The sequence below is a fragment of the Bipolaris oryzae genome, assembly GCF_000523455.1.
Source record: "Bipolaris oryzae ATCC 44560 unplaced genomic scaffold scaffold_128, whole genome shotgun sequence".
Classification (NCBI taxonomy): Eukaryota; Fungi; Ascomycota; class Dothideomycetes; order Pleosporales; family Pleosporaceae; genus Bipolaris; species Bipolaris oryzae.
In genome coordinates, this window is record NW_006911404.1 from 1,085 (window position 1) to 24,052 (window position 22,968).

At 50.4% G+C, this 22,968-nt stretch overlaps 6 protein-coding genes across 6 annotated transcripts; all 6 read left to right on the forward strand.

Moving 5' to 3' along the window:
* Window positions 1-247: 247 nt before the first annotated feature.
* On the forward strand, window positions 248-990 carry COCMIDRAFT_39099 (uncharacterized protein; the record flags this gene model as incomplete). The annotated part of the gene is made up of 2 exons (XM_007692407.1): window positions 248-609; window positions 747-990. 2 exons carry the CDS (start codon window positions 248-250, stop codon window positions 988-990), a joined length of 606 nt encoding a protein of 201 aa, XP_007690597.1.
* Window positions 991-1,374: 384 nt separating this feature from the next.
* Window positions 1,375-3,832, forward strand: COCMIDRAFT_28555 (uncharacterized protein; the record flags this gene model as incomplete). The annotated part of the gene is made up of 5 exons (XM_007692401.1): window positions 1,375-1,838; window positions 1,915-1,938; window positions 1,992-2,529; window positions 2,577-3,407; window positions 3,764-3,832. 5 exons carry the CDS (start codon window positions 1,375-1,377, stop codon window positions 3,830-3,832), a joined length of 1,926 nt encoding a protein of 641 aa, XP_007690591.1.
* Window positions 3,833-4,945: 1,113 nt separating this feature from the next.
* On the forward strand, window positions 4,946-5,770 carry COCMIDRAFT_78014 (glycosyltransferase family 8 protein; the record flags this gene model as incomplete). The annotated part of the gene is made up of 1 exon (XM_007692409.1): window positions 4,946-5,770. A coding segment is annotated over one exon (825 nt), but the record flags the coding sequence as incomplete, so codon positions are not given.
* An 893-nt stretch (window positions 5,771-6,663) lies between these two features.
* Window positions 6,664-11,835, forward strand: COCMIDRAFT_7596 (uncharacterized protein; the record flags this gene model as incomplete). The annotated part of the gene is made up of 8 exons (XM_007692394.1): window positions 6,664-6,945; window positions 7,018-9,697; window positions 9,810-9,970; window positions 10,025-10,128; window positions 10,267-10,296; window positions 10,356-10,393; window positions 10,449-11,366; window positions 11,417-11,835. 8 exons carry the CDS (start codon window positions 6,664-6,666, stop codon window positions 11,833-11,835), a joined length of 4,632 nt encoding a protein of 1,543 aa, XP_007690584.1.
* A 3,596-nt stretch (window positions 11,836-15,431) lies between these two features.
* COCMIDRAFT_102350 (uncharacterized protein) lies at window positions 15,432-17,166 on the forward strand (the record flags this gene model as incomplete). Its single annotated transcript, XM_007692410.1, has 3 exons — window positions 15,432-15,604; window positions 15,695-16,089; window positions 16,139-17,166. Coding segments are annotated over 3 exons (1,596 nt in total), but the record flags the coding sequence as incomplete, so codon positions are not given.
* Window positions 17,167-18,109: 943 nt separating this feature from the next.
* Window positions 18,110-22,756, forward strand: COCMIDRAFT_102351 (uncharacterized protein; the record flags this gene model as incomplete). Its single annotated transcript, XM_007692411.1, has 5 exons — window positions 18,110-18,345; window positions 18,503-18,575; window positions 18,623-18,799; window positions 18,847-18,984; window positions 19,031-22,756. 5 exons carry the CDS (start codon window positions 18,110-18,112, stop codon window positions 22,754-22,756), a joined length of 4,350 nt encoding a protein of 1,449 aa, XP_007690601.1.
* Between the last annotated feature and the right edge of the window lie 212 nt (window positions 22,757-22,968).

Below are 22,968 nucleotides of genomic sequence, written 5' to 3' on the forward strand. Positions count from 1 at the left end.
TACCGAGTCGCTTGGATCGTCCGCTACTTTGCCCTTTTGCGCAAATTTCCCGCGTTGCTCAGTCTGCGGGTACTACCATCTTCTGGCTAACGTCGCGGACGCACCATTGCCCCGGCGAGATACATCGGAGACATTACCACGCACCACCAGAACCCACCCGGCCTGCGATTCAAAAATCAATTTATTACCCTGATCAAAGACACACTTCAGGCAACCGTCGCACTGAGCGAGACCAACCCAAGAAAAGATGGCTATCGCAAAACCCTCCACAGCCCTCCCCCACCGCCAACAATCCCACCACCTCACAGTCCCCACCACCACCTCCTCTTCAACACCTAGCATATCCGCCTCCCCCCTCTTCAGCGCAAGCACACACGAAATAGCCATGCTGCACGACATTCACAGCCTCCTCGACAAACTCTTCATTCGCAACCGGAATCAGCACCGCCGCAGCACCTGGTGGAAGGCCCTCCACGGCTTCCGGAAGCAGATGGCGCTGCTGCTGGGTGAGCTCGAAGCTAAAGAATTAAGGGAGTACGAGAGACGGCAAAGGGTGCAGGCGAGACTGAGGTTCTGGGATGAGAGGGGGGAGGTGCATGCATGGTATTAGTAAGTTTTTTTCTCTCTTCATTCTTTTTTTGTTGCGTTGCGTTGGTGGTGTAGTCTTCCTAAGCATGCCCAACTTGCATAATTCGGGTTCTTTTATATTGTAGAGTACTACTGATACTAACTTTTTTGTGAAATAGCCAGTTCAGTCAGCTAGTAGCCGTGGGCCCTTTCTCTCCGCTCGGCCTCGTCATGATGGCGTCGGTTGCGCGCGTATGCCGCATCACAGGTATCACGTCTGTGTACGAGCAGATTGCCTCTGCAGAGGTCAAGGGCGTGCTGGATGCGAGTGATGAGCTGGAATTAGCAGGTAAATTTGGAGGTGTGCTTGGTGGAGGAGATGAGTGCGATGAGGGTGTTGTTATTGCGAGGGACGATGAGTAGGTTTGATGACAAGGGAAGGATGCACGGCACGTGATCACAGCACAATAGAACACGAGAGCGTGAAGAACCATAGTAATGCAGTGCATTTTCCATACGTGCGATTTCTTCTTATGCTCAGTACAAGGTCATTCGATATGGAGCATGCATCTCTTTTTCATTTACTGGCCAAATACTGTACACCAACGTCGCAATAGGCGTCGGTTCACAGCGGTAAATCACGTGCGATCCCATGGTCAGTGCCCAGCCCCTGAACAGTGCACACTAGCCGTTGGGAGCGGAGATTACTGTATCTCAAACCAAAGGCAGAAAAGAAGCAAATAATCATCGGTTCGCTCATATACAGCTCACACGATCGCTTCGCTACTCAAATATTCACATTCTACCATGGGGAGAGATATCAGCAGAGCGGATCTCAGCAGGGCGGATCTCAGACTCCACAACATCTACTACAAACCAAATGTCCACCAGGCCAATCATGCAGACACACAGAAAGCTTCCCGCAATTTGCCGGACCACGTCGATGCAGTGCGTGAAGGACTCTTGTTTATGGAAGAGATGCTACCGGATGACTGCAAAAAGGTACTTGAGAAAGAGCAGGTTACGTATGGCGATGTGTACATTGGCCCACGCTGGTGTCTTTGCCCCCCTGAAAATGCCTTCGTTCACGTCAAACATTACGAGCGCATACAAGGCCAGTCAAAGTCGTTCGAAATCCTCAAAGATTGCGAAAACGTTGCGGAGAGTGCACGAAAGATAGCGGGCGACTCGGTAGAGGAGTGGATGGTGTTTTGGAAGAGTAAAATATTCATACCATTCAGTGATGAGGCACATCAGCAATCTGGATTCAGGTACGGTTTCCTCCTCTTCGCCGATCTACTTCATCTTGCATATCGACTTAATTACTACAAACTAACATCTGGTAAGCTCCGCATTAGATGACTGGTTGGTGTAAGTTGCTGTTCCATTGTTCTTCACCAGAAAGAGCTAACATCCAGCCATAGCTCCGAAAACTTGACATGGAGTAATTTTGACAACTTCGTGAAATCAAGTCTTTGGGCGCCCAAACGTGGACAGCCTAGGCCGGACTTAACGTACGGGTTTCCGATCCAGACTTCAACAACAAGCAGCATGAAAGGATTTGCGCGAGACGAGCTTGCTCAATCATTCTCACTTCAATCTTTGACAAAACTTGTAGAGCAAAGTATAGCGTGTGTGCCAACAACTAAGCTCAAGAAAGAAACAGCACTTGCTAGTGGGAGAAGATGGAAGAACTCCTCGCGATTGTGCTTTCCTTGGGCCATTGTGGAAGTCGAGAAAGACGTCCCAGATACCGATGACGTTGCTGAAGAAAGATGTTTTCGCCGAGCAGCCAATGCCGCCTCTGCTGCTCTCGATCTCCAAGCGCAATTACTCAACAAGGCTCTAGAGAGCTGCTCTTTAGAGTCACCTCCTGTTATTGCCTTCACATGTGTCGGTCCTGTTGTCAAGGTTTGGCTTGCATACCAGGATAAGTCCAAAGAATTTGCAATCCCAATACAGGTCAGAGAAGCTCATCCGAATTCTTATCTCATGCTGACACTTGGTAGCGCATGGTTTGTATCTGGTCAACGTCGATAGAATTGACGTGGGGAGTTGCATCACTTCGTGCTATCATCAGAAATATGCACACGTGGTCCTCACGCCTTTTGAAGCCAAGACTGCAGATGGCCATCTCTCAAGTTGCTAAGAGTGTTCAAAAAAGTGGACTCATGGACGCGCAAAGTTCTTCAAGCCTCGACGTACTCACACCCGATATCAAAAAACTGGACATCAGTCCCGGAAGCACCCGGAAAAGTCCCCAAATCATTCCCCAACCCCATTTGCCTGGCCTATTTGGATCAAGCACCACCAATGGGGCAGATGTCCCAAAGGGATCTTCCAAAACTCATAACGGGCTCGCAAAATCACCTAATCTAGCACCCCGAACCCAGGAAAATACAAGCAGCCTTTTTAACAGCAAGCTCAAAGATGAAACTCGAAAATCGGGACAGGTCGTACGCAGACCAGAGATCACGAAAGATCCCAAGGGTGGCGAGGTTTTTGGAATATCATGGCCAACAAAATATCACTTCAGCAGCGACAGCAGCAGCATAACCTCGATCTCATTACCAAAGCCCATGTCTGAGTCTTCATTCGATTCAGTGCTTCATTCACAGCCCAAAGCATTGTTCCTTGGATTCGATCCCACCAACAGTAGTAAAGACCGGTCTTCAAAGAGAACCAGACCACCAAAAAAGGTTGCTTTAAACAAGGTTACGCTAAAGGATGTTGGCAACAAAACCACTTTGCCGGCAGTCAAAGGCACAGATGTTTACGATCTGGCGACTACATTTGAAGCGACCAAGCTTGAAGTCATCGACGAGGACCCCATTCCGACTGTGAGTGTGACATATGCAAGACCCATTAAAAGACAAAGATGATTGTTGCCGACACCGGGTCATCACCTTGGACTTGTGCTAGACATTCGCTTGGGTAGCTAAAGCCAGCCTTTTATGAGTGGGAAAGATATTTTTGTTCATTCTACTACTCTGGCTATAAATAGCCCCGAGAGGGAAGCTAGCCAGACTAACGATGGATGACCTAACCATCCGAAGCTAGGGCCGAACTGATATGTGCCGTGGCCACTCTGCGTTCAACCTGTACCATTATTCAGACACTTGTTAATCGTATTATAAGAGAAATAGATGTCATAGAACTCCTGCCAATAATAGATCCAGCTATACGCGTAATTCAGATACCTTCAATACAAGAAGCGTTTCCACCTAATTTTCCGACAAGTGAGAGGATATTTAGCAACCTATGAAGCGTAAATATTTTGAGGTACTTGTCGTATGTAAAAAAACATTCCAAGGCATTGGACACTTACAATTCGTCACTTGAGGATAGTAGGATAAATAACCTGGATTTTCTCAAGGCCAGCAGACCGTGTTATCTACGGACGACCGGCATTGAAAAAACGCCGAATGTGGCCCGTGTCGAGATTTGAAGACGATCGCTCCCTTCTCCGTTATTCTCTGTTTCTCCTGGCCATTATTGCGAAAGCACCACTGTGTTGCAAGTGCTCTCGATAAAGCGCCGCCCAATTCGATTAGATAGTACTGTGGGAGTTTGTCTCGCGCTGTTGATTAATTGACACGCATTCAGAAGTGCGGGCAACCCTACTACTGAGGTTTGGTAATTATGGGCACAATTACGCCACTGCTAAGCACTAACCCCAAGTGACAATTCGCGATGATCAGAGTGGTACGGAAACAAGCCGTGTCCACGAACGTGCCCATATGTGTACTTACACAAGGGCTTTCGTAACGTTATCTTCATCCAGTCATTTGGAAACACGATACGAATTTTGGTGGGGCAGAGCCATGATACCACGACATGGAGCCCAAAAGGGCAATGGCAATTCTGTCAAAACAGCAGAGCCGACGCAATCATGAACTGAAGAGACTTTTCCCCCTCACTCCGTTTCGCGTATTCACAACCCTCCTTGTAATTTTTCAACAAAACTTTAAAGAGATCCGGGATCTTGCAGGGACATCGCCCTCAGGGCTCATCACCGAAGTGGGTCAGCGCTGACGCTTACTATTCTGAAATACGAGCGGCCGCGTGGAACAGATTTCGAATGACGCGAATCAATCTTCTGTTATAATATTCAACTGCTCGCTGCTACGATACGTGAGCAACGATGTTGGTCAAAGATAGGATATGGATTGCTTACGTGGCCATAGTCATCGGTCTGTTCTATGCAACATTTCTGGTGTTCAATAATGGCAAGACACAGCACATCACTTCGGCGGACTGGCCGTTGTTTGGAAGTAGCGATACAGCACTTGGGAACGAAGAATCCGATTCTTCGAGTTCATCTCAGGCACCGGAATGGAACGATGCCACGACTTCACCGACTTCTTCGCACGGCAGTCCGACACTCGCGATTGCGACTTTCCTGACCGGCCAGGCCAAAGACGACACCTACTTCAATCTGACACGTATGCTTGCGTACCAGTTATTGCAGGTCCCCGAGACGCGCATCCAAAACCCCAACATTGGCTTTGTCGTCCTCTGCGGCACCAAGCTACCCGAAGCGAAACGCGAGATCCTCCGTAAAGACGGCGCAACCGTCATTCCCCTCGAAGACGTGGCACTACCATCGTGGATCCACACCCTCGAGCCGCGATGGTCCGAACAATTCACCAAGCTGCGCGTCTTCGAACAAACACAGTACTCGCGCGTCCTCTACATGGATGCCGACTACGTGATTATGCACCGCATGGACGAAATCTTCCGCGAGCCCATCGTCACACAGCTCACTCCCACACTCTTCATACGCAAGGAGGAAATCAAACAAGACGAAGGGCCACTCCCCAAACAATGGCTCTTCGCTGGCCGCTCCGAGAATGGCGGCCAAGGCGGCTTCGACCACTTCGTGCCTCCCGTACAAACCAACTATGCCAACGGCGGCTTCTTCATGGTGGCCCCGCAGCAGGAAATGTACGACCATCTCATGACTGTGATGCAGATTGAGGGCCGCTTCGACACACGTTTCATGGAGCAGGACATGCTCAACTACGTCTTCCGACGAGACGGACCCATGCCGTGGCGCGAACTGGATTGGAAGTGGAGTTCGAACTTTGCCAACCAGCGCGATGTCGATGGCGGGGTGCATGCGTTGCATGGCAAGTTTTGGGCTGAAGGGCCGGAGGCTGTGAGGAAGAAGTTTAGGGAGTTGGTGAAGCAGATGGAGAAGCGGGATAGCGAAAGGGAGAAGGCGGGGAGACCGTGAAGAAGTTCTTATGTGCGATACCCCATCTTTTAATAGTCTTGATACAGTGTTTGTAGATGTTTGATGCATGTATATTTAACGGCATTTAGGAATGGTTCACTGATACGCTGGAAATCGATTCGGATTTTTTCTTGATAAAGACATTAGAAGTGGATTGAGATGTAGGCAATATTGGCATTCTGTTTTCGGTGAATTCTGGTCTTGGTAGGATCTTATTTGATAGGCTTATGATTGGTGCGATTGATCCCATCAATTAATGAACTATTGATGGGTCGGTATCACGCTGGTCGATGGATTCTAAATGGCAATTATTCACGGTATCTAGAGACATGTTCAGAATAATCTACATATTCATCTTGATATCACCCGATACCACGTCGGTACATGCATGCTTGGATCCCGATGTAGAGCACGTGACCTGGTGTTGAGCTGATGCAGACGCGGATGCGGGAACCCGATGCTCCGTCGGCAGCCGGCCCACGGGTTCGGTGAGTCTTGCTAGGCATCCAAGAGCTGACGTCTTCTTTAGACCCGAGATACACGGCATAGAAACGCAACCAGAGTCTTACAGCACTTGGCGCATGATTTCCCCGTGTAGATACATGTAGAATGAAGCAGAAGCGTTGTTCAAAGGCCAATGAACTACAGAAGCAGCTCGTGTCTAAGCGGCCGCGGCGTTAGCGGGGCGAAATGGGAATGATTATATCATGTCGCTGGTCCGAGCTTCCATGTCAAATGTGCAGCTCGCGCCGCGTCTGCCTTTAACCCCGGAATCCTCGCCGCCTTTGGACGTCTTGATCTGCCTCGACTCTGCCACACCAGAGTAAGGCAATCAGCACATTCACACGACCCAACCGATGCAGGTGCAACAACAACAGACGCCCTTTCTCCCCGCTAACCGGCTTGCGCATGGCTACCTGACGGCCTCGAGGCTTGACCGACAGCCATTATGCGGTAATCCTGAGGGTTGGGGCCCAATCAGCCCGATTCGATACGACTTCACACCGTGTTTTCTCGATGTCTGGATAGCTGTCGTAGCCGTGTTTGGTGTTTTGGGAGGAGCGGGCGCGTTGTGGTATCTATATAGGCACTGCTCACCGCAGCCGGTGAAGCGCAACTGGCACTTTTACGCGAAATTGGTATGCTTCACCCTTTGTAAATATCTACGTCATGTTTTTTTTGACAGGTGCTGACACCCATCGTTCTAACAGACGACTATCGGAGCCCTCATTGGCACAACCGTCACTCAGGCAGCCCTCCAGATCGGATACTACAAACACGTCTGGGCAGGCGACTTCCGCTTTTGGACCACTATCCTGACCATTCTTTCCCTCACCGTCGTCTTCCACATCCAACATATCGAACATTGGAGATCGCGCAATCCAAACGGCGTCGTACTCTTCTACTGGCTTCTCCTACTCATCGCCTACGCTGTCAAGCTCCGCTCGCTCATTTCCCAACAAATCCACCGCGAACATGTGGCATACTTTGCAGTCTTCTGCACTAGTGTTGGACTGGCAGCGCTCTCCTTTGTCCTAGAATGGCTGGTGCCGAAGCGCATGAGCGATTATGATATGCTTGGGGACGACGATGAATGCCCGTACGAATACGCTGACATCTTCTCGGTCTTGACCTTTGGTTGGATGACACCTCTTATGAAGAGGGGTTATCAGACTTTCCTTACTCAGGATGATCTGTGGAATCTGCGAAAGCGCGATTCGACCCGACACACTGCATCTACCTTCGAGAAGGCTTGGGAATATGAGATGACGAAGAAGCACCCATCGCTCTGGCTTGCCCTGTTCCGTTCTTTCGGTGGTCCATACTTCCGAGGAGCCCTCATCAAGACTATAAGTGATGTTTTGAACTTTATTCAGCCCCAGCTGCTCAGGCTGCTCATTACCTTTGTGGCCTCGTACCGCACTGAAAATCCCCAACCCGTCATCCGTGGTGCTGCTATTGCGATTGCCATGTTCGCTGTGTCGGTCTCACAGACAGCCTGTCTCCACCAATATTTTCAACGCGCGTTTGAAACCGGCATGCGCATCAAGTCCTCTCTCACTGCTGCCATCTACGCAAAGTCGACACGTCTGTCCAACGAAGGCCGGGCGGCGAAGTCGACTGGAGATATCGTCAACTATATGGCTGTAGACACACAGCGTCTTCAGGATCTCGCGCAGTACGGTCAGCAGCTATGGTCTGCTCCCTTCCAGATCGTCTTGTGCATGCTCTCGCTATATCAGTTGCTTGGCGTGAGCTGCTTCGCTGGAGTAGCTGCTATGTTCGTTATGATTCCTGTCAACGGTGTAATCGCACGATGGATGAAGACATTGCAGAAGGAGCAAATGAAGAACAAGGACTCGCGTACGAAGCTGATTTCGGAGATTCTCAACAACATGAAGTCTATCAAACTCTACGCCTGGACTACCGCCTTCGCTAGCCGGTTGAACACCATTCGAAACGACCAAGAACTCAAGACTCTCCGTAAGATTGGTGCCACTCAAGCCTTCTCGACCTTCACGTGGTCTACTACTCCCTTCCTCGTGTCTTGCTCCACATTCGGTGTTTTCGTCCTCACGCAAAACCGCGCCCTGACAACCGATATTGTGTTCCCTGCGCTTACGCTCTTCAACCTTCTTACCTTTCCCTTGGCTATTCTTCCCATGGTCATTACCGCCATTGTAGAGGCTAGCGTTGCGGTGAGTCGTATTACCGGCTTGTTAACTGCCGACGAGTTACAGGAGGACGCCGTTATCCGCGAGGACGCAGTGACTGAGTTGGGAGATGAGTCGGTCCGCATTCGTGATGCTAGCTTCACTTGGGACAAGAACGCTGAACGCCGGACTTTGCATGACATTAACTTTGCTGCGCACAAGGGCGAGCTCACGTGTATTGTTGGTCGCGTTGGTGCGGGCAAGTCTTCGCTTCTCCAAGCAGTACTTGGTGATTTGTGGAAGATTCACGGAGAGGTTGTGCTGAGGGGAAAGACGGCCTATGTACCTCAGTCGGCTTGGGTCATGAATGCGTCTGTCAGGGAGAACGTTGTCTTTGGTCACCGTTGGGACCCTCAATTCTACGAGAAGACTATCAACGCTTGTGCCTTGCGCGATGATTTTGCATCTCTGCCTGATGGCGACCAGACCGAAGTTGGCGAACGCGGTATCTCCTTGTCAGGCGGACAAAAGGCTCGTCTCACATTGGCTCGTGCTGTCTATGCCCGCGCAGATATCTACTTGCTTGACGATTGTCTATCTGCCGTCGATCAACATGTAGCGAGACATCTCATCAACAACGTGCTTGGACCCAAAGGGTTGCTCGCAGGGAAGACTAGAATTCTCGCGACCAACTCCATCCCAGTACTGATGGAAGCTGAGATGATCTTGCTGCTGCGTGAGGGTAGAATTCTCGAGAGGGGTAGCTACGGTCAACTGATGGCAATGAAGGGTGAAATTGCCCAACTAATCAAGACGTCTCAGAACGAGGACCAAGGTGAAGACGACAGCACTCGCATGTCGGACAGCATCATGAGCGACGCAGAGAGCACTGTCTATGGTGGAACCCCCCCTGGCGAGGACGATGAGGAAGATCAAGCCGAAGCCGAAGCAGCTCAGGAAGGTGGTGCGCATCTTGCTCCTTTGAGAGTCGGAGGTGGCACAGCCCGCAAATCAAGCTTTAACACCCTCCGTCGTGCCAGTACTGCAAGCTTCAAGGGACCCCGCGGCAAGGTTACTGATGAAGAGGGTGCACCGCTGAAGAGCAAGCAAACAAAGGAATTCCAGGAGCAAGGCAAAGTCAAATGGTCCGTTTATGGCGAGTACGCAAAGACGAGTAATCTTGTAGCTGTCAGTATCTATCTGATGCTCCTTCTTGGGGCCCAGACTACTTCCATTGGTACGTTGAAGAGCCGCGAAGGGGTGCGAATAACTTGCTTCTCCGTTTGGTGTGCCATTGGATTGTCGCTTTCGCATTTTTTTTGCAATTCAACGCTAACGCTGCGATACAGGTGCAAACGTGTGGCTCAAACATTGGTCAGATATCAATCAGCGGTATGGTGGAAATCCTGATGTGGGACGATATATCGGCATCTACTTCTCGTTTGGTGTAGGGTCAGCTGCACTCGTGGTAGTACAGACCCTCATTTTATGGATCTTTTGCTCCATCGAGGTATGCATCTGCTTACTGGCTAGCTTGGCTTGTATTCACTGACACACCATGTAGGCTAGTCGCAAGCTACACGAGCGGATGGCTTTCGCGATATTCCGCTCGCCAATGAGCTTTTTCGAGACAACACCTGCAGGACGTATCCTTAACCGCTTTTCAAGGTAAGTCGTCATTCTTACTAGGGGCTGTTTCAATGGATCGTCCTGTGTTTTCCCATGAACTGTTCGTTGAAGGATCCCGCGGAGGACTCGTCTTGGGCTCTAGTGTATATGCCGACATTTGCTAACTTCACAAACCAGTGACATATACAGAGTAGACGAGGTGCTAGCGTAAGTCGCTTCCAATTCCCTAACGCACTTACAGCAGGTTGTCTAACGTACGCTTGTAGCCGAACGTTCAACATGCTCTTCGTTAATTCTGCCCGAGGTATGCAGCCACCCCGCACCTAACCCGGTGTGTAACACTTGACTGACCGATGTAGCCGGGTTTACCCTTGTCGTTATCTCATGGTCCACACCAGCTTTTGTGGCTCTCATTTTGCCGCTCGGTGCGCTTTATCTCTACATCCAGCGATACTACCTACGCACGTCGCGAGAGTTGAAGCGACTCGACAGTGTCAGCCGAAGCCCGATTTATGCACACTTCCAAGAGAGCTTGAGTGGTATGAGCACGATTCGTGCCTATGGCCAGCAGAAGCGTTTCGAGATGGAAAATGAATGGCGCGTCGATGCTAATCTACGCGCATACTACCCCTCCATCAGTGCCAATCGATGGCTTGCAGTTCGTCTAGAGTTTCTTGGCTCGGTTATAATCCTTGCTGCTGCAGGTTTCGCTATCATTTCCGTCTCGAACCATAGCGGACTTGACGCTGGTTGGGTCGGTCTGGCCATGTCCTATGCGCTTCAGATTACACAAAGTCTCAATTGGATCGTCAGGCAGACCGTTGAGGTGGAGACCAACATTGTTTCTGTGGAACGCGTGCTTGAATATGCCGCGTTGCCCAGCGAAGCGCCCGAAATCATCTCCAAGAATAGACCACCAATCAGCTGGCCAGCACAAGGCGCTGTTGCTTTCAACAATTACAGCACTCGGTACCGACCTGGCCTAGATCTTGTGCTGAAGAACGTCAACCTCTCCATCAAGCCAAAGGAAAAGATTGGTGTTGTTGGGCGTACTGGTGCTGGCAAGAGTTCACTTACTCTTGCACTATTCCGTATCATTGAGCCCACAGAGGGCTTCGTAAGCATTGACAATCTCAACACAAGCACCATCGGACTCTTGGATCTTCGTCGACGCTTGGCTATCATTCCTCAAGATGCCGCGCTCTTTGAAGGCACTGTACGCGATAACCTGGACCCTGGGCATGTACATGATGATACAGAGCTTTGGAGCGTCCTAGGTATGTTTTCTCTATACTCGATGAGATACAGTAGCTAATGATTATCCCAGAACACGCCCGCCTCAAGGACCACATTGCCTCGATGCCCGGAAAGCTTGACGCCACCGTCAACGAAGGCGGCTCCAACTTCTCCGCCGGCCAACGCCAACTCGTTTCGCTCGCCCGCGCCTTGCTCACCCCCTCTAACATCCTCGTCCTCGACGAAGCAACCGCCGCCGTCGACGTCGAAACAGACGCCATGCTCCAAAGCACCCTCCGCGCCCCCATGTTTAGCAACCGCACCATCATCACCATTGCGCACCGTATCAACACTATCCTTGACAGCGATCGCATTATTGTACTTGATAAGGGTGAAGTTAAGGAATTCGATTCCCCAGCTGAGCTTGTAAAGAGTAAAGGATTGTTCTACGAACTTGTTAAGGAGGCGGGATTGCTCAATGCGCTGGATATTTCACAGGCTTCGCTGTAAGGAGGGTTACTTTAATTTATGAACGGTATTTGAGGAGGAAGAGGAAGAGGAAGAATGGAGTAGGAGATGATGGGGGAGTGTTGTACTAGCATTGAAAAAAAAGGGGAAAACCAAAGAAGAAGCTTGTATAATCGAAATGAAAGGTGGTGTAATTGTATGTACACGGTAGAAATTCCTAATTCGCATTCCGCGGCGTACCGTATTCGTATTTATCTTTGCTTTTCTCTCTCTCTCTTTTTTTTCTTTTGTCGTTGGCTGCGCTGCCATGCATGCATCCATGCACATGTAAAGCTTGCTTAACCGAAACGTTCATCCGCGAGGGGATGCGGAAGCGGAAGCGGGAAAGAGAAGGGCCAAAAAAAATGGGCTTTTTTTTTCTTTAGCTCCCATTCCTTCCTTCCCTTTCTTTTTTCTTCCTTCTTCCCCTTGTCTCTTTTCTTTCGCTTGATGATTGTTTTAGTTTATTTTTTCCCCCGCTTCGTGCCGTGCCGTACCGTTCCGCAAGTACCACTTTTGTGGCTTGGTGTATGGGAAGTCTTTAAGGTTTTGGCTGTGGGGGGGTTTTGTGGGGGCGGAGAGGCCAAAAAGCAGCGTGGGGGGGAAAGGGTATGTAGAGTTTATTGTAGTAGTTTCTAATTTTGGGTGTGAGAAATTGAGGCTGTCGAATCTATTTACTGGTTGGGTTTAAGATTCTAGACACGTGTTTTGGTGTGGGGTTGGATCTTGATTTAATCGCGTTGTGTGGGCGTGCAGATGTGCATTGCATGGTGGAGGTAGACTTTTGCATGTCTTATCTTGGGGGGGTTTACAAGAAGGGGGAGGGTCACGTTGGGGTGTAGGTAGTAGTTACGCTGATTTTTCTAGCTTGAAACTGAAAATGGAAAAAGGTCATGTATATGAGATGTTCACGTTTTCTTGTTTTGTATCTTTGGCGCTTGATTGAGGTATTCAGGTGGAGATGTTGTCTCATGTATTGTTTACCTCCGGCTTGCTTTTTTGGGTAGCAGAGATGGTGGTGGCGGCGAATCGGTTCAAGTTCATGTTGTCACAGATATTTGCAGTGTTTTGTATGCTAGCACCAAAGCGGAATATCAGAGGTTGTTCGAATGTCGGTGTTGAACTAGAGGCATGCATGTAATCTCGTTCCCTGTCCATGCTTCACGCAGACGTGGCGTAATCAGCACGTTTCATGACCACGGAAAATCCCTATGCGGCCCTGCCTACACAAAAGGGTCCGTCGGTGAGCGGACGAATTGTAGATTGGGCGTGTTGTATCACATTGCATACACGAGGCTCTTTACTCCTGACTCGGTTGTGTAACCTCGCGTGGGGAAGCGTTACGCCTTCCGGTGGCTGAGGGTAGACATAGGATCTTTGTGCCCCTTGAGGCATAGAAGAGTGAAACGAATGGCTAGGGGAAGTGGATGAATATCCGAACGGGAGTGCCATCCGTCGGCGGAACGGTTGCAGCCACATCGTGCTGATGGTGTGGGTGAATCCCTGTGTGACGGCTTGAAAGCCGTGGGATGGTACATTGCATAATCTCCGCACCGCTAGTCCAGTGTGCTCCCGTCACGGTAGGCGCCGCGTTCCAGAATCGTTGTTACGGGCGATCGTTATAGCCAGGTTCTTTCGACTCGATGCAAAGTCATGTGGCTGTGAACAAATAATCAGTTGTCCAACGTTCAGAGTGGAACCAGAGATAGGAAGGCGGCATTCTACGGCATTCTGCAGCAGGTGGTATCTATATCAAAAACAGTAAGGCTTAGCGAGGTTAATGAGGTTGCTTATGCATTATGCCTTTTGATATGGATCGATCACGCTTCATGTCAGATTGGAAACAGAATCTTCTGCCGGCCACCTGGTCAGCGGTCTTGCCGTACATTAGTATACGAGATCGACATCGACATTGGTAATGACTCGTCAGGAGTGAGATTTAGTAACAGATTGCCGGAAAATGACATTTGTCGGTGGATGGACTTTTATACGGTATTGCACATCGTTTAACAGTTGCGCAGTGTACCTATTTTGACTTGCCCATCCGAAATTCGGATGAATCGTATATGTCTTAAACGGCAGTACAAGGGTAGCAGGTGACAGGCGAGGCGGTGATGCAAAATTCCTCGGAGGTGCTGCTCCCTGTAACACACCAGCCACACTGATTGTCAGATGCAGCTAAAATCTGCAAGAGCACTGCTTGAATGATTCGCGTGGGGGTATGTGTGGGATATTGGTAGTGAAGAAAATAGAACTTGGATCAGAAGCAGTTCATGAATACCTTTTGTTCGAATGATTCTTGGATAGAATATGGATAAATTGTCCAAATCTATCAAATGGCGTCAGCCTGGAGCACCAATTTTACATGAATTTCAGGCAAGATTCGAGGATCTGCATATTGGGATTGAGCGATAACAGCCCCATGCGCGTCACTGTCGTTTACGTCGCCTTCTGTAAGCATCCTTGCGGTGAAGACGTCTAGGACCCTGGCATAACCTATCGCTCGTCATTTTACCAGTAGGACTTGGGAAAAGCTGCAGAAGACTCAAAAAGGGCTACAAGGTATATCTGAGGACGTGGCCAGCGCGAGATGGCGTCCCCACAAGCTTTAGTGGAGAAGGATCTACCGGCCGGAGCATCATAGAACTCTACAGTTGCCATTGTTGATCAAGACGCTTCCGCGGACGCCGTTTTACAACATATTTCCCTGTTGTTTGCCTAATTTCAGGGGTCGCGAAAAGGCTTGCTTAAGAGGCCGATGAGCTGCAGAGGCATGCGGTGGGGATGATTCAATAAGCCCGTGCCAGCTAGACATGGGCTACTAGAGGGTACAATTAATAACATCGGTCGTATTGCTGTTGTCCCCCTCCAAATTCTGTTCGCTACCTTCTATCCTTGATACTGAAATCCTGTCCTAGTTTGCCACATCAGAACAATTCTCGCAAAATCGGCTAGTATCGTGGCTAGTGCGTCACGCTCATTTTCCTTGACCGACTTGGGCTGGCTGAAGACATCTTTGGGTTTGCGTTGGTCAGACTTGAGAAGCGAAGAAGGGGACTATTGGTTTGAAAGCTAGGAGACGGAGTAGATCTTGCTCTTTCAGGTAATCATCGTTCACACAAAGAGGTAAGTGAAGTTTGCGAAGCCAGATGCCATGTCCTGCAGGTCATGTATGAGCCATCTTGACATCATCGGTTTTGCTCGTGTGTGCTGAAAATGGGGTTTTGCTCACAGATGGGTCATGTGTTGGATTGATATAACGGCTCACTATAGTTTAGATTCTTCACGATTGCGGCGCTATCTTCGACTGCTCTCTGGCATATACACGTGTTGATGCATTAAGTCCTGTTAGCTGCAGCTCAGCATATCATCCATGGCACGGTCACGATCCCGGCTCGTGAACCTACCGAACGATCAACAACCAATACGGTCGAAGCATAGTGCTGCAATGAAAGTGGACCAATACGGCATTGACCCGTGGGCGAATGGTGGAGGTGGGGTTACTCGAAGACCACGGGCAAGTGCATCTCTTTATATGTCCGGCTCGCTAGACTGGCAAGAGCAAGGAGAACATATGCTAACTTGTACAGGAAAAATCCTCGCGTCTCCCTCAAGCACCAGTGTCCATCAAGCAGGACGAATCAAGAACCGACGTCGCGATACCCATTCCCATCGCGCAGACTTGCTGGAAGATCACATCTCCAGATGGCCATGAGCAGCTATGCTACGAGCCCATTCCCGGCTTCGAGCACCTATGGAGTGGTCCAGGACCGTCGCAGAAAAATAATACATGCTTCAATGCCTCGCCCAAAGCCGCTTCCTTGCAGCTATGCCAGCCGACTACGGCCCAAGGACTAGGTAGAGCACCTAGTGAACCCAGGACGCAGCACAATCCGCGAAAGAGAACTCGATCCAGTAGAAGAAAGCTACGTTCGCAGCCCGTAGCTCAGAGCACGGGCGACGAGGAAGACGGGCGACTTGGCGAGGATGTCAAGATTACAACCGAACAATCATATACCTTCTACATTGGCGACATCGATGAGTTGAAGAAGTTCTTCCGCCGGAGACTTGATGAGCTCACTATGAAACCACTACGTCCTATCGTGACAGCTTGGATTAAGCAAATTGAGCCCAAGCGGTTAAGCCGTTACGGCCGATACCATAAACAGCTGCCCAAAGACCAGCCCGAGGAATGCTCTCCACCCTGGTGGCCTCGAGATGTTAACTATGAAGAGCCATCACACCTCGATAAGGCAGGTAGGTAGCCACCACGATTCTGTATGGGCCAACAGCTAAAGCTTCTTAGGGCTTTTGACGCTAGCAGTCGACATTATGCTTCAACACCGTCTCATTGACAAGGAAAAGCGTAAAGGTTCTTGGGTAGCGAAACTTCGGCAAGCAGCCCAGTATGCTGTTGAAACAACACCTCCTGAGCAATTCTCTTCGTCCAAAGGATCCAACTTTAGTGAGAAGATGCAAAGTCGGGCCCTAGCAGAAATCCTGCCCAATCTGTTCGAGACTGCGCAGCTCTACGAGGATCACTTTGCATGGCACCGCCACTACGAGGGCTCTGGTATTCCAGATCCTGGTAAAGGAAAGCGGGTGACCTGGCAACCGCTCACTAGGCCAGCCCGCCAGCCTGCGACTCCTAGAAAGCGCCCTCGAACAACTAATGAAGGCACAGCGCTGAGATCAGAAACCGACGTCGAAGCTTCTGGAAATGAGACCGAGATAGACGACTGTGTAACTTCGTCTTACCTGCGCGGCCAAGAATTGGCTTCGGACCAACCTGAGGGATCTGATATCTTCGGGTCAAAGGAAACTCCCCAGCAGACACCCGTCTCGGCCTGTGGAGGTACAGCTGCTCCCCTCCATACGTACCCTTGTAGTACCACTACGGCACCCAACGTTTCTTTTGGGCAACCAATGCATGGGCTTCCTCTCGGCGAGAAGATGGACCTAGACGTTGGGATGGCTGCTTGCACACCGCTCCATGATCACACCTACATCAATGGCGGCCATCTCATGCAGTACTCTGATGGCGACCTAGGGTACAATCAATACTCGGTTCAGCTACAACAGGACGGCTGCCCCCTTTTCAACACGTCTCAATCCGGATTTACTTCGCCATCCGCCCCATTGTACCACCATCCATTTCCTGCATTTAATCCGCACTTTTCTCATCCGGTTGAGCATGTAGCATTCCATGACGACACTTGCTATCCTCATGGCTCCAAGATGTATACATCGTCACCGGCTAATTCTCTGCACTTGTTCCACAGTACATCCAATGATGCTGCCATGGTATGCCAGGCGGAGGCGCCTCGATACTAACGCACAACTTGGTGTTTATATATCAGATAGATTTTCAATCTCTTTTGACTCATGGTGCTCTGCACCCACGATTTACGGCCGCGAATATCTCATCAGCTTGGCTTCGCAGCTTTTACCTTTTGTTCTAGACTGGCAAAGGGATGACCCCAATGCTGGTTGCTTCGGCACGTTAGCTGGAACATGTTTCGGATTTCGATTGTCAGATTTCCAGACTTTTTGTTTCTTCAGTCCATCTACGACGTAACGCTGATCACGACTGCATTGCAACGACTTTGGTACACCTTGATGACTAGTTGAAGGAGAAACGTAATTAGGGATTGTGGTAAATGTGATTGGGCCGGTGGTCTGCTTTCACTGCGAGGCGTCATACATGTAATTGAGATGGTGGAGTTAGCAGAGGAGATGTATTGGGGAAGGCCATGAAGCAGACGACCACAGTACAAGAATCTGTACTAAGAGGATGGCAACGTAGCCCAAGCGACTGCATGTTGATAGAAAAGATGCGCAAGCGTCGCGTATTATTAGTCAAAAATATTTCGGGTATGTTACATCAAAGAAAAATCCAAAAGCAAGATGCGGAAAAGTGTCATAGGACCTGACTGTGACGAGGCCCAGGGGTTTGTGTGCAATGGTGCGGGTACAGTATAGAGGTGCGGTGGTGAGGTGGCAGGGAGCCACACGTGTGCCAAGGCGCTAGTACCGCGTCACAGGCCCGGGCTTGTGAAGTCCATCGCAGCTCATTGTTCGCGACTTCAATGGGTCTTTGTTGCATTCTAGCAGCCGCCAGTCGTTCTCAACCCGACTCGGCCAGCAGCACACGCCCAGAACCCCGAATCGAACTCGGTTCCATCTCCAACACCAGAGCACCCCCAACATCCGATCATTGATTGTGACGTTGCTCACTGATCGCGCACGAAACGTATCTTGTGATAGAGTCGCGACCATGGCGACTCCGCGCGGTGGAAGAGGTGGTGGGAGTGAGAGAGGACGCGGTGGAAGAGGCAGTTACACTCCGAATTCGAACCGTGGACGTGGAAAGAACAACGCGCAGAGCGACGATGAGCGACCGGCGCAAACCCTCTATACGCGTGGACAAGGACGACAGCACACGGGCGGCAGCAGAGGCGGTTCGAATGGCAATGGTGGCTTCAATGCGCGGGGTGGTCATTTCGGTTCTTCGTAAGTTCTCGTGTCTCCTCTGACATGGCTACAGGTCGTGGGCGGCCCAAGGGCGTCATCACCCAGATACACTGCACATCATCACCATTGTTGCGACATCTGCCAGACGAGGGCTTCCTATGGCTGCTCGCGGCCCATTCTAACCGGGTATCTCTAGGAACGCCTTTGCCTCGAACAAGAACAATACGCCGAACTTTGCGCCCCACGAATATCAGAAACGTCTGAACTACGTACGAGCCTTCCTGCCCATACTTTGGAGCAGCGCTGATAGGACTAGATCAAATCGGAGCGACCCAAGATTCGTGAACAATTCATTAAAAATGGGCTCATGAACCCAGAAGGCCAGATGCGCTTGAGCGACTCAGTCAAGCTTTACGGCATATGCGAGGAAATGTGCCCAGAGTACGAGCGGGTGCGTCGCATTGTTGAGTTAGATGTCAAGGCGCCGGAATGCGTGAGTATCAATTGCAATATCCAAAGTCCTCTCACTGACCTGCACAGACCCCCGAGACCCAGCACCTACCCAGCCGCAGTCAGCGCATACCAGAAGAGTCGCGGATGGTCAAGGCATATGCGCGCTCTGCAGCAGGTATGGACGTAGAATTGGTCTCAGAGATTCGCTCGCCCTCCACTTGCCTGGTAAGTCGCCAGCAGCCTTAAAGCAGCAGTCAATTAACTACTGTAGAAAACCCTCAAGTACCTTTTTGGGCGACTGGACGAAGACGACTTCCAGTTCCTGCATTCGTGGCTTTGGGACCGAACACGAGCCGTCCGGAAGGACTTGCGCACTCAGCGCATTGAGAACAAGACCGATATCGCAATCCTCCTCACTTCCCTCGAGTACAGCGCCCGTTTCTACATGCTATCGGCTCATCACATGGCTCGGAGTACAAAGGACGATTACTCGCATCAGCAGGATGTCGAGCAACTGAATCAGACTTTGATTTCATTGAAGGAGCGATATGGCGACAATCGACGAGCTGGCATTGTGTCAGAGAACGAGGCCGAATTCTGGGCGTATCGCTTGATTCTAGCTCCCATTTATGCCAATACGCAGCTCGAGAACGAGTTACACCGTCTGCCCAGTGACCTGCGAAACAATCCTCGAGTGAAGACTGCTTTGGAAATCTTCCGCGTACTCAAAACAATCATCATTCATAGACATTACGACAACTTCGTCCAATGCCAGTCCAACTGGAAGGTGTTCTGGGATCTGATCAAGTCGCCGAGAGTCTCATACCTGATGGCATGCGCTGCTGCGATATGCTTCAATAGGGTACGCCACGTTGTACTCGACTCGGTTTGGCGTGCCTATCGAGTTGGCCAGTACAGACATCAAGTCAGTGTTGAAGAGTGGACGACTGGCAAGCTGAGAGAAGTCCTGGGCATGGATACTGACTCGGAGGCGGTTCAATTCTGTGAAGCTCACGGGTTCGTGTTTGAAGTGAACGAAGCAGGTCAGACTTTCTTGGATATCAAGCAAAAGAGTTACGAGAGGAAAGCTGTGGTTCTTCCCAAAGCCGATGTCAAACCTCAATTCTTCTCCGCATCGATTGTTGAGGCCAAACGTCACGGCCGTCCGCTTTCAGCCGTTATTGCAGGCTTGACAATACAAGAAGCCAAGAAGGGTGGTTTCGCGTCCAACAATGTATTCACAAACCAAGTTGGTCAAGCGGAAGACCAAACATCGTTTTTCATTCCAGAGAAACCAAACATCTTTTCTCAGCAGTCAAACGGGCCAAAGCCATTGAGTGGTGGTTACAACCCAACGGCTTCTCTGTTCCAACCCAGCAGTGCACCCGCGGGAAGCTCCAATCCTTTCGCCAAGGCCCCCCAATCCGGCGTGTTCGATCCTTCAAAGAATTCCATCAAATTCGCGTCGCCGACAGATGCGAGCACGAACCCGTTTATTCGGCAAAATAACTCTACACCTTTCCAATCTGCCCCGCTCGCGCCTTCAACAAACCCATTTTTGAAAAACAACACTGCTCCGCCTCAACATACAACATCTGCGGCACCAAGCAATCCCTTTCTACCTTCTGCGTTTACAGCTGCACAGTCGAAGTCCCAACCACAAGATTCAACTTTAAAATCTGAGCCAACACAACCGGCTGAGGCTCTTAAACCAGCTCCAGCGTTCAATTTCCCTACACCAGGTTTCAACTTCGCACCTCCGCAGGAGACTTCAGGACCCGGGGTTTCTTCAACACCAGCAGGGTCATTTTCCACCACCACGGCAGGATCATTCTCTTTCACACCAGCAGGATCACCGCCCCAAGAAGATACCTCCGCACAAGAAGCTGAAGCTGAGGCTCAGAGAGCAGAAAAAGCGCTGCTCGAAGCAGCTGAGAAACAACGACGAGAAGATGAAGCACGACGGCGTGTGCAAGAAGCGCAACGGGCAAAGCAAGCAAAAGAGGAGGAGCAAAAGAGGGAAGCTGCTGCCGCGGCAGAACGCCAACGGAAAGAGCAGGCAGAGCGAGAGCGCAGAGCACGTGAGGAACAGGAGGAATTGGTCCGACAAGCGAGGCAACGTCAAGCACAAGAGGAGGAAGCTCGGGCGAAACGACTACGTGAAATGGATTTGGCATTACATGTGCTTACATCGGATGTCACGTTTGATCCCCACGAGGGACTGTTGATGCAGTTCATCGAGAATGTAGTCATCAACATCTCAAATGAAGCTGCAAAGTCAGTGGAGATGGAGAGGAGAGTGGCGTATGTGGATCGCAAGTATGAAAATTATTTGGTGGAATTGAAGCGGGCGGGATTGGCCAAGATTATGGCAGCGGTTCAAAAGAAGAAGCGAATGCAAAAGGCTAAAGAGAGGAGGAGACGATTGAAAGAGAAGCGTATTCGGACGATGTCGATGGGAGAGAACGAGAACACAGATGCGTCTGTCCTTGGGCAGACTGTTGCCCTGAAAGGTGAAGCGGGGCCAACAAGTCAGCCCAATGGCTATGCAGCACCGCAACAACGTTCGTCCAACACTCGGCGTGCTAAACGAACAGAAGAGCGGCGAAACACGCAGGTCTCCGAAGCAATCAACACGACAAGTCCATACGCAACTCCTAACAACCCAGGTTTTAGGGCAATAGGCCGTTCTCACAACAACCCGCCAAACACAAACACAAGCAAAGAAGGTTCTTCGGCACTCACTTATTCGCAAGCCTACCACCAGGCCGCTGCAACGGCGCCTGTCGATCGAACAGAAACAGACTGGTTCAAACTACGAGCGATGGGCATTGATCCTAGCAAACATCGGAAGAGGAGTTTTGACTTTACCTCTTCCGATGAAGAAAAGCCGGAGCTAATTGAGTCCAAGCGGCCCAAGCTATTATCAAAGTCTCCTTCGGTAGAGAGTCTATTACCACCTACGCCCAAGACTATGGACGAGGAGCAGGTTGATCGGGCTGAAGCCATCAAACGATCCTTCAAGGGCTCGACATACACAATATCACCGTCGCAGTCGATCAACGGGGCTGCCTCTATCAGTGGTCGAGCCTCATTCAACGACTCTACTAGTAGCTTGATTGAAAGAGCTCGAAGGATAGTGGCTGGTGCCAAGTCCGAAATGCCGCCACCTCCACACATCAATAGCGCAATGTCTGTTTATAGAGCCGATTCCTTTGACGGAAATGCCAGCCAGCTCATTGCACGCGCCAAAGGGCTTTCAGGACGTCATGATGCAACTTCAAATGTACAGCACGACTGGAGCCGCAGCGTCCCCAATCTTGGGTTCTCAGCATCTCAGACCCAGCGGTCGATCTATGGTAACAGTAGCTTCGGCAACACAGTGTCGACCAAGGACCGTCCAGCATACTGGGGACGTACAAGTCGGTTTGTACCTCGCCATCTCTACGGTCGCGGTGCGGATGCTGTTCGTGCCTACAGAGTAGAGCAGGGCCTTAGCAAGTCACCGTCCAGCACACGACCGGCTAGTACAGAGCCTATGAGTTTCTCGTCTCCAATCCCAACGCAGCAGTCGTTTATCCAGCATGCGCAAGCCCAAACCCAGGGTTACACCCAAGAAATATACAGTGACACAGAAGTAGCCAGTGGCGTTGACGTCGTTGATCTTGACGCTGAAGACTCAAATGCCGTCATGACCGATGATGAGGAATTTGTCGGTGCAACAAGCTCGTATCCTGGCTCTCAGTTCCCTGCTGCCCAGTCCGACCATCAAGAGTACGACGAAGACGCAGATTCCGAGATGCTGGAAGGCGAGGATGACGACGAACTCCTCGACTACGACGAGTACGATGAGGTTGACGAGGACGAAGAGGTTGTAGAAAATTTCGACGAAGAGGAAGAGGAAGATGAGTCTGAAGAGGGAGAGGATGACGATGGGGGCGAAAGCACCATGAAGCCCGGAGCAACCGAAGACGACGCCATTGAGCTTTCCGACTAGGATCTTTTTCTTTGCCAAGGAAAGAATGTATTGTATTTTACCCAAAGAAGCGTTATATATCAGCATAGCGATGGCGTTTTTCTATTCATGTCTTTTATCGTTTTGCTGGTCAAGGACAGGGTGGGACAGTATGCATGGGTGTGAGTGGAAAAGAGATACCCAGTTACCAGCTATGGAATGCGGTGCTTTAGTGAGCGGTGTTCAAAAGTAAA